The 13,062-nt window shown below is 55.6% G+C and overlaps 1 protein-coding gene across 7 annotated transcripts in view; it reads left to right on the forward strand.

Annotated features, from left to right (window-relative positions):
* The window catches only part of SZT2 (SZT2 subunit of KICSTOR complex), a 50,852-nt gene that overhangs the window by 15,055 nt on the left and 22,735 nt on the right, over positions 1 to 13,062 (forward strand). For 5 of the 7 annotated variants that reach the window (XM_062191104.1, XM_062191110.1, XM_062191111.1 and 2 more), the window contains exons 5-26: positions 568 to 699; positions 1,434 to 1,575; positions 1,964 to 2,070; positions 5,950 to 6,160; positions 6,326 to 6,496; positions 6,891 to 7,125; positions 7,312 to 7,441; positions 8,133 to 8,275; positions 8,525 to 8,677; positions 8,814 to 8,928; positions 9,112 to 9,329; positions 9,421 to 9,636; positions 9,993 to 10,071; positions 10,278 to 10,372; positions 10,633 to 10,801; positions 11,006 to 11,120; positions 11,216 to 11,347; positions 11,540 to 11,710; positions 11,880 to 11,974; positions 12,216 to 12,339; positions 12,431 to 12,598; positions 12,671 to 12,899. In XM_062191104.1, the coding sequence (XP_062047088.1) occupies positions 568 to 699; positions 1,434 to 1,575; positions 1,964 to 2,070; positions 5,950 to 6,160; positions 6,326 to 6,496; positions 6,891 to 7,125; positions 7,312 to 7,441; positions 8,133 to 8,275; positions 8,525 to 8,677; positions 8,814 to 8,928; positions 9,112 to 9,329; positions 9,421 to 9,636; positions 9,993 to 10,071; positions 10,278 to 10,372; positions 10,633 to 10,801; positions 11,006 to 11,120; positions 11,216 to 11,347; positions 11,540 to 11,710; positions 11,880 to 11,974; positions 12,216 to 12,339; positions 12,431 to 12,598; positions 12,671 to 12,899 (3,350 nt within the window). The remainder of the gene's footprint in view (positions 1 to 567; positions 700 to 1,433; positions 1,576 to 1,963; positions 2,071 to 5,949; positions 6,161 to 6,325; positions 6,497 to 6,890; positions 7,126 to 7,311; positions 7,442 to 8,132; positions 8,276 to 8,524; positions 8,678 to 8,813; positions 8,929 to 9,111; positions 9,330 to 9,420; positions 9,637 to 9,992; positions 10,072 to 10,277; positions 10,373 to 10,632; positions 10,802 to 11,005; positions 11,121 to 11,215; positions 11,348 to 11,539; positions 11,711 to 11,879; positions 11,975 to 12,215; positions 12,340 to 12,430; positions 12,599 to 12,670; positions 12,900 to 13,062) is intronic. The other 2 variants (XM_062191106.1, XM_062191105.1) reach the window with 2 other exon arrangements.

Consider the following 13,062-nt stretch of genomic DNA (forward strand, 5'->3'; position numbering starts at 1 on the left):
GCTAATGTGCCTGGGAAAGCAGCAGAAGATGGCCCAAGTACTTGGGCCCTTTCACTGCAATGGGAGACCGTAATAAATCTGGCTCCTGGCTGTGGTTTGGCCCAGCCCTGGCCATTGCAGCCATTTGGGGAATGAACCAGCAAATGAAAGATTCTCTCTGCACCTCTGCCTCTCTGTGACTCTGTCTTTCAGGTAAAAATAAATAAATCTTTAAAAAAGCATGAGTTAGAATAAAACAGGCTTTTCCTGGGACAGTCTACATCCTGAAACCCAAGATGGAAGGAGTTGAAGGTCTTATGGCGCCCCCATGTGGGGGCTTAAGGAAGCCCAACGTGGAGTCCCATAAGCAGAGAGAAATTGGGAGCTCACATTAAGGTGATTGACGACTGAGGCCCCTCGGCTGAAGACTGGTGGAGTAAATGGCCTGATGAGGGGACCTGGTTGTGGAATTGTGCCTGAGATCCCAGCAGGCAGGAGTGTCTAGAGGAGCAATGGAGAACCAACGCAGATGTCAGAGGTCCAGTCCCACCTGACCGTCATGTTGTGCTCTTTCCCTGTGTCTCTCAGGTGCTGGTGCAGGGCTGCCTTTTGGACCCGTCCCAGCGGGAGGTGTTCCTGCAGCAGGTGTACGAGCAGCTCTGCCTCTTTGAAGATAAGGTGGCCACCATGCTACAGCAACAGTATGATCCCCAGAGCCAGGTGTGTGGGAGAGAAAGTGGACCCAGGCCACCTAGGGAGAGGAGATGCTAAGGACAGAGAGCAGAGAGGAGAAGAAGCCAGATAGACATGGGACAGAGGGCAGAAAGGGGCTAAGAGCCAGGAGCAGAGTGAGCACAGGCCAGACACACTAGTGGGTGCTCACAGCAGGCTCCCTGCTGGCGAGATACCCAGAGTCCCAACCCTGTCCTCACATTTGTCAGAGGAAAACATGAACGCATGTGCATGTTCCGTCTTAGCTCCTCTCCTCGAGTGGATCTGAAAAGGTGATCGTGGGTGGCCTTGATCTCTAGGTAGTATTTTGTACCATCACTGGTAAAGCTGCTTGGCCTTACTAGACTTACGTGTCTCATCACTGGAGACCCCAGAAGTAGCCAGGTGAATTGCAGCTCTGTGTGCCTGAGACTGATAATGTCTTTTGTCTGACATATAAAGTATTTCATAACAGTGTTAGAAAAATAATAGAACAGGGCCCTGATTGGCAAAAGGAGGAAAGCCCTGTCCCCGGCGCCAGATTCCCTGTCTCAGCATCGGCGTCTGAGCACCCACAGGAGAGGGAGCAGAGTCCGGACTCAGCTGCCTAGTGGTGGGGTCAGGGTCCTCACAGGACGAGGTCTGTCTGGCCTGCCAGCACTGGGCTGTAAATTCTGGTTTTGCTGTGGAGAGGGCAGCAATGTTCTCTGTCTCATCCTGTCTATTCTATAACTTGGGGCCAGGCAGAGGACCGATCGCCAGACTCGGGGGAGCCCCTGGGCCGGAAGGTGGGCGTCTCCATGGTGACCGCTGATCTTGGGCTGGTCAGTATGATTCGTCAGGGCATCTTGGCGCTGCAGTTACTGCCCTCAAACTCTAGTGCAGGTCAGTAGAAGGAATGTTGGATGGGGAGCCAGGGATTCGGGAAGGGTGGGGATATCAGCAAAGGGAGGGGCTCCAGGGAAAAGGATTTGTTTCCTTGTTTGTAAACTGTCAGTCTGCATTAGCACTTATCTCGAGCATCCACTGTCCTGACAGCCACCAGGGACCAGGTGGAAAGTAGTAGAGCGCCGAGGATGTTACTTAAAGGAGATGGTGATCTTGCACTCAAGGAGGAAGCTGGAGGGAGGTGGAGAAGGATAGGTGCTTAGGGCCTATAAAATCCCTTGCAGGGCAGACACTGAGGTCCTCAGAGCGCTGTCAGGTGGGTGCTTCCCTGTGACTTTGGCCTGTCTGGTGTCTCTGGGTCTGAGGGTTTTGCTTCCTGCTCCAGGTATCATCGTGATCACAGATGGGGTGACCAGTGTTCCCGATGTCGCAGTCTGTGAGACGCTGCTGAACCAGCTGCGCAGTGGCACTGTGGCTTGTTCCTTTGTGCAGGTGAGGCCCCAGGAAGGCGGGGAGGGAAGGGTGGTATCTCATGGAGTTGGGTACAGCCGGTTACTGTCTTGTAGGCAACAATTTCTTAGGTAAAGCTGATGAGGTAGTTACCCTGTGGTGTCGTGTCTAGGGCAGGATAGGTGGCAATGGTGGCAGAGGACTGGTTTCTGTCTTCTTTCCTTAGTCGTGGGGCAGGAGGTAGCATGTGACAGTAAAAGAGGATGTGGAATTTGGAATGTGAGTCAGTTCTAGTCCCACCCCTCTCCCCCATCAGATTAGTCATAATATTTTTAGTTTTTCCTGCAAGGGTCAGAAAACCCAACTCAAATTAACCTAACTGAGGCCGGCGCCATGGCTCACTTGGCTAATCCTCTGCCTGCGGCGCTGGCACCCCGGGTTCTAGTCCCAGTTGGGGTGCCGGATTCTGTCCCGGTTGCTCCTCTTCCAGTCCAGCTCTCTGCTGTGGCCTGGGAGGGCAGTAGAGGATGGCCCAGGTCCTTGGGCCCTGCACCCGCATGGGAGACCAGGAGGAAGCACCTGGCTCCTGGCTTCGGATCAGCGCAGCACACCGGACATAGCGGCCATTTGAAGGGTGGACCAACGGAAAAGGAAGACCTTTCTCTCTGTCTTTCTCTCTCACTGTCTAACTCTGCCTGTCCAAAAAAAAAAAAAAAAAATTTAACCTAAGTGAGGAGGGAGGAAACATATTCCGGAAACAGCAGCTAATTTGGATTGATGGACTGTAGGGTAGGGACAGAGAGCTGTGGGAACAAAGCTGGAAGGGAAAGCACAGACCAGAGCACAAAGAGCCGTTCTCTTCAGTGAAAGGGCGTGAGCTCCATTCTGTGGGTGACGTGGGTACATGCTCCTGGGAGGAAAGTCACTGGTCGGGTTAATGTCTTACAGGGTCACTCCCGCAGGGGGAAGGGCAGGACTGGGAACAGTTCATCACAGTGGCCAGGTGACAGGTTCAGGGTGTACCTTAGGGTAAAATTATTGAGAAAACCAAGAGGTGGAGTCAGCATGACTGATGATGATGTTTGGCAGGATGGAGAGGGTGGGTGGGTGAGGGAGAAGGAGGCTTAAGGAGGTCTCCAAGGTTTCTGACTTCAGTGATGGTGCAGAGGCAGGCAGAGCAAACGGGAAGAGGCAGCCGGGGTAGAGTGAGGACAGAATGTGCACGCTGCATCCGAGGGGCCCGCGGTTCGAGCTGGTATAGCAGTTAAGAACGTCACCATTGGAGCGAGGCCTGCCTCGTCTGAGTCCTGCCCCCCCACCCCCACAAACCCCCGTTAGCTGTGTGACACTGGGCACATCACTTCATCTCCAGGTCGAATTCGCTGGGTGAGATGATTTAAGGTACTTTAAGGCACCTTTTTAAGGTACTTAGCATGGTGCATAGTTACTTCATAAAAGACTGCTATTCGTAGCAGTCGGCAGCTGTGTGTGTGGACCCAGATGGTCAGGAGACCTCAGTGGTTGAGAGGGATTTGGGATTTGCCAGGCTCTAGAAGATAACTTGAGAGAGTGTCCCAGAAGAACTTTGGGGTATGCCAGTGTTTTAAGGTCTTTCCTAGGAAGAGGGCCCAGCAAGGAATGAAGAGAAATAGATGGAAAAGAACAAAGAGATTGGGGTGGTGTTGTGGTGCAGTGGGTTGGGTCACCACTTGGGAAGCTCCAGTTCCAATCCAGCTCCCTGCTGGTGTGCCTGGGACAGCAGCAACAGATGGCCCAAGTGCCAGAGCCCCTGCAACCCTCGTGGGACACTCAAATGGAGTTCCAATCTCCTGGCTTCAGCCTGAACTGGCCCTGGCCATAGGGGCCATTTGAGGAGTGAATCAGCTGATGCAAGACCTCTGTTTCTCCCTCTGCCTTTTAAATAAACAAATATCTTTTTTTTTTTTTTTTACCATATTTTATTGTTAGAGAACTCAGAGTTTTTAGAAAAAAGGAGTAACTAACATTGTAAAGTGCAGCAGAGAGATCAAGTAAGGTGAGGAATGACAAGTGCCCTTTGGACTTGGTGACTTGGAGGTCACAGGCTCTGAAGGGTGCGGAGGGAAATGGTTGTAGTGGGGTTCAGAGTGGACTGAAGAGAAGGAAGGACACAAGAAATTTGGCTCTGGAAACCTAGTGGGGAGTAAGAGAGAGAATCGTAGCCAGAGAGTACAGGGTGGAAGGAGGGGTGCTTGTTCTGTTTAGTTTTGTTTGTTTTAAGCTGGAGACTAGCAGTTTGACAACTTGTGGAGGAAAGGGTAGTCTGGTAGAGGAAGGTCCTTAAATTGACAAGAGGGCTCCAGAAATGGGGGGGGGGGGGGGGGCTTTTGGAGCAGGTAGTGTCTTTTCTTTGTGAGTGGAACGTAGCAGTGAAGCTATAACTAGATTTTTTTTAAAGATTTATTTGAAAGAGTTACACAGAGAGAGAAGGAGAGGCAGAGAGAGAGAGACAGAGGGGTCTTCCATCCACTGGTTCACTCCCCAGTTGGCCACAGTGGCCAGAGCAATCCAAAGCCAGGAGCCAGGAGCTTCTTTGGATTTCCCACGCAGGTGCAGGGGCCCAAGGACTTGGGCCATCTTCTGCTTTCCCAGACCATAGCAGAGAGCTGGATCGGAAGTAGAGCAGCCAGGACTTGAACTGGTGCCCATATGGGATGCCGGCAGTGGTCCACAGCACTGGCCCCTATATAACTAGATTTTTCCCAAGTGCCCCTGGCTTCTCTCTGAAGAAAAAGGTAAAGATGAGTGCTGTGAGGAAGGGGGGTCAGAGCTGGGAACCAGGTCAGTCCTGAAGGACTCGCTCAACTGAGGGTCAAGTTCTGATGTGGGGCCAGCCTACACAGCTGTCCAGTTTTCTCCATTTGGGCGCCACTGGCCAAGTGGGTGGTGATCCTAGTTTGGGTCTGGGAGTAGATGCAGAGAAAAGAGGGTCGGGTTTCTGAGACTGGTGCTTATGAAAATGCCTGACCACAGGGCTCAGGCAGGGTTCCAAAAGGAAGGTGAGGTGCGACATGGAGAAGGCCGAGGCTGCTGGCCGTGACGTCAGAGAAGAGCATCAGGAGGGTAGAGGAATGGGAAGGGATAACGTGGGAGACCCCACAACCGGCATCGACGTGGCAGTTTGAAATCAGAAAAATGAGTGCGTTCCAGGTGAAGCCAAGGGCCCGCATGTAGCCGACACGCAGATGAGTGGAATCGAGAGAGTTAGGGAACTGAGAGGCCAGAGAGTACAAGGAATCGCCCAGGACAGGTTTGCAAACAGAGGTCAGCTAGCACCTGTGTGAGCCTGTGGGCCATTCGCTGTGCCACAGCTGCTTAGCTCTGCTGTGGCGTGAGAGCAGCCACAGCTAGCCTGAAATGGATCAGTGTGACTGTGTTCTAGTAAAACCTTATTGACAAAAACAGGTGATGGGCCAGCTTTGGTCTGCAGGTTGTATGTAGTTTGCCAACTTCTGGCTGACAACCTTGGCCTTGGCATCATCAGAGAGCTTATTTGAGATGCAGAATCCCAAGCCACACCCGAGAATTTAAACAGAAATCCCTGGGCATTCTGTATGCCCCCTAAAGTTTGAGAAACACTTCTCTAGAGCCACACTGACAGCGGAAGCCAATGAGCCGGCTGCCAAGACCTGTAGTGGAGGGGGGAGGGGCGATGATATTTGCTGTTATGGAGGAAGGGCAGAGGATGATGTGGCCAGATGGCTTGGGCTTCAGACAGAGGAGCTCCAGGAAGGAAAGGAACAGAGCTGGGGTCTGTCCTGGGAGAGTGTGCATCCACTGCCTACTCTGTGAGTGGGCAGAGGGGGCACCCACCCAGCCTAGTCTCCTCCTTTTCTGTTGTTCTTCCTCCTTGTGTGCCTCTGGTGGAGCCACTTTCTTCAGGTGGGAGGAGTTTACTCTTATGACTGCAGTTTTGGCCACGTGCCCAACGTAGAATTGATGAAGTTCATCGCAATGGCAACATTCGGCTCCTACCTGTCTACTTGTCCTGAGCCTGAGCCAGGCAACCTGGGCCTGACTGTGTACCACCGGGCATTCCTCCTCTACTCCTTCCTGCGCAGTGGGGAAGCACTGAACCCGGAATACTACTGTGGTGAGAGGCAGGCTGGGGGCACTATCAGTGGGCCCAGAGGTTCCACGGGAATCAGTCCAGAGCTTGGGTCCCTGCAGGACTGGAAGCATGTCAGGGTCTGGCTGCTCTGGCACGGGTCTCAGTGACTTCAGCATGGCCCTCTCCCCATCCTCACTGCCCTTCTAGGCTCTCAGCACCGCCTGTTTAATGAGCACCTGGTCTCTGCAAGCAGCAACCCTGCGTTGGCCTTGCGCCGGAAGAAGCACACTGAGAAGGAGGTGCCAGCTGACCTGGTCAGCACCGTGTCTGTACGGCTTCGAGAGGGCTACAGCGTCCGAGAGGTCACGCTGGCCAAAGGTAAGGGTCTCTAGCCCTGCGGTAATCCCACAGATCTCAGAGGATTTATGTGTGAGGACCTGCTGAGCAAAGCGGGGGACACGCATGTATCAACACGTGAAAGCATGTCACAGTGAAAGGCTCTCCTGTTGTTTGAGACAAGTGGGTTTTGGATTGCCCTCAGGCAGGTGACTTTTCAATTCTATCTCCTTTTGTGGAGGTGAACCAGCTGAGGGTGGTGTGGGATCCTGGACTTGGCTTGAAGATAACTCTTGCAAACTTCTACTTTGTGTCAGGAGCCAGGTTCTGGGTCTTGAGGCCTCTGGCCAGTCTTGAGTTGTGTGAAATAGGTAGGGGTCTCAGATAGGAATCCTATGCCTTCTTCCCCTAACTGGCCCTCCTTCTGACCCTGAAGGGGGGTCCCAGCTGGAGGTGAAGCTGGTGTTGCTATGGAAACACAACATGCGCATTGAGTATGTGGCTATGGCACCCTGGCCCCTGGAGCCTGAGGGCCCTCGAGGAACACGGGTGGAAGTGACCATGGAAGGTGGCTACGACATTCTGCATGATGTGTCCTGCGCGCTGAGGCAGCCTATTCGCTCACTGTATCGGACCCATGTTATCCGCCGTTTCTGGAACACACTACAGAGGTGAGTGAGGTCCTTATTTAGAGTGATAACATATTTATTGTGTGGTGGGATGAACTTGGGAAGCTGGGAGCAGGGGAGAGCCACCCAGAGCACCAGGCTGCATCCAGGGTCCCTTGTCCCCTTGAGTTGCCTGTCATCTGCACCCAGAAGTGTAGATGTGGCTCAGGCCTGGCCCTCGATCTACAGCATTAACCAGACGGACCAGATGCTGGCGCACCTGCAGTCTTTCTCCTCTGTGCCGGAGCATTTCACACTTCCCGACAGCACCAAGAGCGGAGTGCCGCTCTTCTACATCCCTCCCGGCTCCACCACCCCGGTGAGTGGCTTTGCTGCTTAGGAGCCCCACTTTGTGCCTTGCTGCGCTTGGATGAGCACAGCTCTGGAGCCCAGAACCGTCTTCTCTTTATTCTAACCTCAAGTGGGAGGCACCCAGACCAGAAGCCTAAACTTTAGCCAGGGGAGCATCTCTTCTGTCTGCCCCTAAGGCCTTGGGGAGAGGGATCCATAAAGAAAGGCTGACTCAGCAGACCACCATGACCGAGGTGAAGAATTGCAGTGCATGGGTGGCCGTATCCAGCAGACCGCATGTCCCCTCACCCCATCTCTAGGAAGCATACTCTGGCGTCCCCTTACCATCTTTACCTATGGCTACCCCAGTTTAGCCACTGTGGGTTGTGTTCCTTCACACCCATGGCATGGCCGTCAGCCTTGCGCTGAGTCAGGCAGCCTTAGGCTAGCGTGTACTGGCCACATCCTAAGCTCCTACCATCGTGCGGTGGCTGCCTCCAAAGCCAGTGGCATAAGCTGGGCAGGTTCTTCCTCCTGCTGGACTGAGTTTTCAGTCATCCTAATCTGGCCTTCAGACTGGACGCAGTCTGTGCCTGTCCCAGCCTGGGCACTGCTGTCTCTGACCCCCTGAGGCAAGTCTGCCCTGTTCTGTTGGCTGTTTGAGGCTGTACCCTGGTTCCCCATGAGTACTGCTGTAGTGCTGTCCTTCCATTCCCCAGGTGCTCTCCCTTCAGCACAGTGGTTCCGACTCATCCCATGCCCAGTTCGCTGCCTACTGGAAGCCAGTGCTGTCCATGGATGCAAATTCATGGCAGCGTTGGCTACACATGCATCGCCTGGTGCTAATCCTGGAGCATGACACGTGGGTACCCCAGGGCTGGAGCCATAGTGGAGTAGAGGAGCAGAGGCCAGGGGGTGGGGAGGGAGAGGGAGGGGGCAGCAGATGAACCCTTACCACCTGTGGCCAAGGAAAGACCATGGTCCTACATAGTCTTCCTGCCCCGTGGCCACAATAACCACAGGCAGAGCCTGGACAGAGAGGAGTGGTCTGTTCTTTAATCCTAAGTTTGGGGCTGGGAGGGCTGACCTCAGCGCTTACCCCTCTACCTAGACCCATCCCCAAGCACTTGCACACTCCAGGCAGCAACGGACGTTACAGCACCATCCAATGCAGGATCTCACACTCCTCGCTCACCTCTCTGCTCCGAGACTGGAGCAGCTTTGTGCTGGTTGAGGGCTACTCTTATGTCAAGCTGCTCTCCAGGTGGGCAAAGTGACGTCCCTTCCCTCCCCCATCTACCTTGTCCCATGTCTCTTCCTCTAGCCCTAGCCCTAGCCCTTGCTTCCTCCTCCTTTTACTCCCAACCTAGAGATGCTCACTACCCTCCATTTCTCCCCAGTGCCCCAGACCAGCCTCCCTCCTCCTTCTATATGGTCCGCATCATTTCCAAGGCCCCCTGCATGGTTCTTCGCCTGGGTTTTCCCATTGGCACACCAGCACAGGCCCGACACAAGGTGAGCTGGGCCCAGACTGACTCCCAGACTGCTCTGGGGTATAGACTAGTGCCATCTACCCAAACCCCACAGGGCCATGTCCAGTAGCAAGAGGCCCCAGACCAAGTAGGCTTGGAGCGGAATGTCCTCTCGCTGTGTCTGTGCGCCTGTCTCCCAGGAGGATCTGACTGCATTTTCCCCCAGATCGTGTCAGGCTTGCGGGAAGAGATCCTACGCCTTCGTTTCCCGCACCGCGTGCAAAGCAAGGAACCAACACCCAAGGTGAAACGGAAAGGCCTAGGGGGCATCAGTGGGGGCAACTCGCCCTCCAAGTCACCCCCCATGCTGGGACCACAGCAGGCCCTGTCTGACCGGCCCTGCCTTGTGGTCCTGCATAAGCCACTGGACAAGCTCCTCATCCGGTTGGTAGAAAGGGGGCCCAGAAACACGTGGGAGTGGGCAGCTTAGCTGGGTATGAGTGGAGATCAGCTGGGAAGTTGTCTTTTTTCCCAGGTATGAGAAACTACCGTTGGACTACCGGGCACCCTTCTTGCTGACTCTGGAGCCACCAGGGCCACTGCCCTTGGTGTCGGGCCGCTCAGCCTCTTCAAGCCTGGCGTCTCTGTCCCGCTACCTCTACCATCAGCGCTGGCTCTGGAGTGTCCCGTCAGGCCTGGCTCCCGCACTGCCACTCAGCGCCATCGCCCAGCTCCTGTCCATCCTCACTGAGTATGTCACAGAAGCCTTCCAGGCTGGCGGGGAGGGGAGAGCAAGTATAGACTGGGTTTGGACCGTGGCAGGAAGTCTAAGCCAGACAGTTCCCCTCTGTAAGCCCCAGTGTCAAGTTCAGAGCTGTTCCTGCTGCTGCTCTCACCCTCTGCCATCCCCTCCCTCCATTTATTCTGGCCTCTGGTCCTCATTGGATTGTTAGGCCCTGAGGAAGCACACATCAGGGCAGGGTCCCTGGCAGACACAGCCACCTCGATGGCCACCAGAGGATGGGTGTGTTGAGAGTGGGGGCTATACTGAGTGTGACCTCATCTCTCATCTTGTCCTGGCTGCACCCCACCTTCACGGGGCTTCAGAGTCCGTCTCTCTGAAGGGTTCCACTTCGCCTGCAGCGGGGAAGGAATTATCAACATGGTCCTGGAGCTTCCAATTCAGGTGTGTGCCCCACGGCATTCCTCCAAGGTCCATCAGAACCCCAGGGACACGGGCCTATGAGCTGGGTGGGTCAGGGACCACGTGGCCAGAGGGCCAAAGACATCACTCATGCTGTGGGGAAGGCACTAGAGTCCTGAGGGCCTAACTGGGCCAGGCCAGATCTCTGTGCTGGCTGGGGTTTGCCAAGGCTCCACTTTTTCCCACAGAATGAGCCTCCCGGGCAGGCTGCAGCTAAGGAGAAGCACACGTGCGTGGTCCAGTACGTCCTCTTCCCCCCACACTCTACCTCCACCAAGGACAGGTGAGCACCGACCTCTCTGAGAGGCACCTCTGCGGGTCCCTGTCCTTCCTGCTGTCCTTTCAAGGTATGGCCCCCAGCCCCCAAGGTGTTGCGAGTGCCAAGACAGGGCAGGGGTGCCGTTTCAGATGCTGGGTCAGGAAAGGCCGTGTGTAACTCGTGGCTGCCCTCTGTGCCCACCTTCCTGTCTTCTGTGAGACTCACTGCTGCCCTGAGCCTGTGCACAGGACTCTCCCCCAGGCTCAGAGACCTCCCTCCTTTAGCTTCTCAACAGACGATGACAACGATGTGGAGGTGGAAGCCCTGGAGGGAGACTCGGAGCTCAATCTGGTCACCGAGGTGTGGGTGGAACCGCAGTACGGGCGCGTGGGACCTGGCCCTGAAAGCTGGCAGCACCTCCAGAACTTAACATATGCTGAGATCCCTCAGGCTGTGAGTGACACAGAACTGCTCCCCCAGCAACCTCTTCTGGGTTGGTGTGCCATCTCCTTCTCAGCCACACAGCCTGTGGGCTTCTTGGCCCTCTGGAGCCCTGTCTTCTGAATGTCTGTGACTCTGAGCCTCTATGAGAACCAGAGGCTGGAGTGGTTGCTCCTAGAGGGGCTTAACTCGTGGTCTCTGAAATTGCTCCCCTAGCTCCATCCACGGGATGCTGCCTGCATTGGCTCCATGCTGAGTTTTGAATACCTGATCCAGCTGTGCCAGAGCAAGGAGTGGGGTCCTTTGCCCCCAGAGCCAAGGGTCTCTGATGGTCAGTGGGGAAGGTGACCCACAGGGTGGAGCTGGGGAGTGGGTAGGGAGAAGGCAGCCACAGACAGGTGATCTGGGTCTCTGCATGTCCTGTAGCCCTCCCCTCCCTCCTAGGATTGACACAGGCAGCAGACACCTGCGTCCATGAGATCCCTTTCCATTTTGACCTGATGGGGTTGCTGCCCCAGTGCCAGCAGATCCAAATGTCCTTCCTCCTGCTTTTCAGAGGTGGGTGAACTTGGTACTGCTCACCCCACGCCTGAGGTCCAGCGAGCCCGGGAGTGTTAGAGAACGGAGCAGATGAGTGAACAGTAGGGGAGGGGGCTGGAGATGTTGAAGGAGGGCTGTGCTGGTCAGGGCGGGGCTGGGGGCACTGGGCACAGGAGGCTCTCAGTGCTGAGCAGAGTGTGTGTCGGGCAGAGCCAGAGGGTGTCTCTCTCGCCGAGGGGCCCTGTCCCGCCAACGACATGGTGCTGTGCCTGCTGCACAGCTGCCTGGGGCAGGAGCTGAGTGACCGGGAGATCCCACTGACACCCACGGACCAGGCTGCTTTCTTGAGTGAGGTGCTGCGGCGGACCTGCCACAGTCCAGGTGAGCTGCCCGCTTTTTTCCTTATCTCAGCCACTGGCCCAGCTTTACTCCTGCCAGAAACAGTGGTTTCTGTGCTTGAATTCTGCTTCCCCCTCCTCCCTCTCTTCACCTCAGAGCCCTGCCTCTCTGCTGGCCCTGCCCTCGTCCTCCATCTTTGTCCCCATTGTAGGTGCAGAGGGACCACCAGTTGGAGGCCATGGAATACCAAAGGATCAAGCGGTGTGCGGTGCTCAGGCCACTGGAGACTCAGCTCCTCCCAACCTGGTCAGCGCTGATGCCTCCACCGAGCCCTAGTCAAACCACCCTCCTCCCATCACTACCTACTCGGGCCCCGCGTTCTGTCACCCTGTGTGCTGACTGCCTCCTGCCAGGGACAGATGCTCTCTGTTTCCTTTGTGCCGGGTTTTTGAGCTGTCCCAAAGATGCTCAGCACAGGGTGGAGGAGGGGCAGAGGGCTTGGATGGTCCCTTCGAGATCACGCTAACTTCTGGTTTCTATCTCACAGAGCCCGGGTCCTCCGGAAACCCTCAGGCCTCTCATCTCCACCCAGCCCCCTCAGTGGCGCTGCTATGCAAGGCTCGTGACCCCCCAGCATGTGTTTCTGACCTTTCTCCCAGCCACCTTCTCAGGTACCAACTGCTGACAGTCCTCACCAGCCCCCTCAAGTGTACACACTGGCCTTCAGGACAGCTCTGACTCCATCTCTCTTCTCTTCTTCAGATGTCCAGCATCTGGCTGCCTGTGGCCTGGAGGGACCCTCCCAAGAGGAGATAAAGCCTAAGTTTGGGGATTGGAATGGGGCCGCCAGCCCAAAAGATCCAGGAGGAAGTGGAGTCAGGTCTACAAAGCCCCAGGTCCCCATCGTGAGCGTGACCCTAGCCGGCGGTGGTAAGACTGCTGAGGCTGCTGGCTTTCACGTCACGTTAGCAGGAGTGGGAATGGGAGACCGAGGGCTTGCAGACCATGTGGCACCTTTCCCCCCAACAGACAGTGCTCAGGATCCAGAACTGAGCCTGCCCTTCCATCGGGACTCACAGGCTTACCCTGGGCGTCAGGCTCCCCAGACAGAAGGTGCAGACGGGCCCCGCACCCGGTGTCCTGTCTACATCTACAACTGTTCCCTGGAAGCATTAAGGGAGCAAATGGTTGGCCTGCAGCCCCCTCAGGCACCACGAGACCTTGTCTTCCGGTGAGTGTCCTCCATGTTGACACGTGTCCTCCCCAAGGCATGGTCCCAAGCACTCATGAATGTTGACTGACAGGTGGATGGTCTGGGGCAGGACCCAGCTTCTTAGCCATGCCCTGCCAGCTCCTTGGATGGCCTCTGTCAGTAAATCCATTGGATTCACTGG

This window comes from Lepus europaeus, chromosome 5 (assembly GCF_033115175.1).
Source record: "Lepus europaeus isolate LE1 chromosome 5, mLepTim1.pri, whole genome shotgun sequence".
Lineage (NCBI taxonomy): Eukaryota > Metazoa > Chordata > Mammalia > Lagomorpha > Leporidae > Lepus > Lepus europaeus.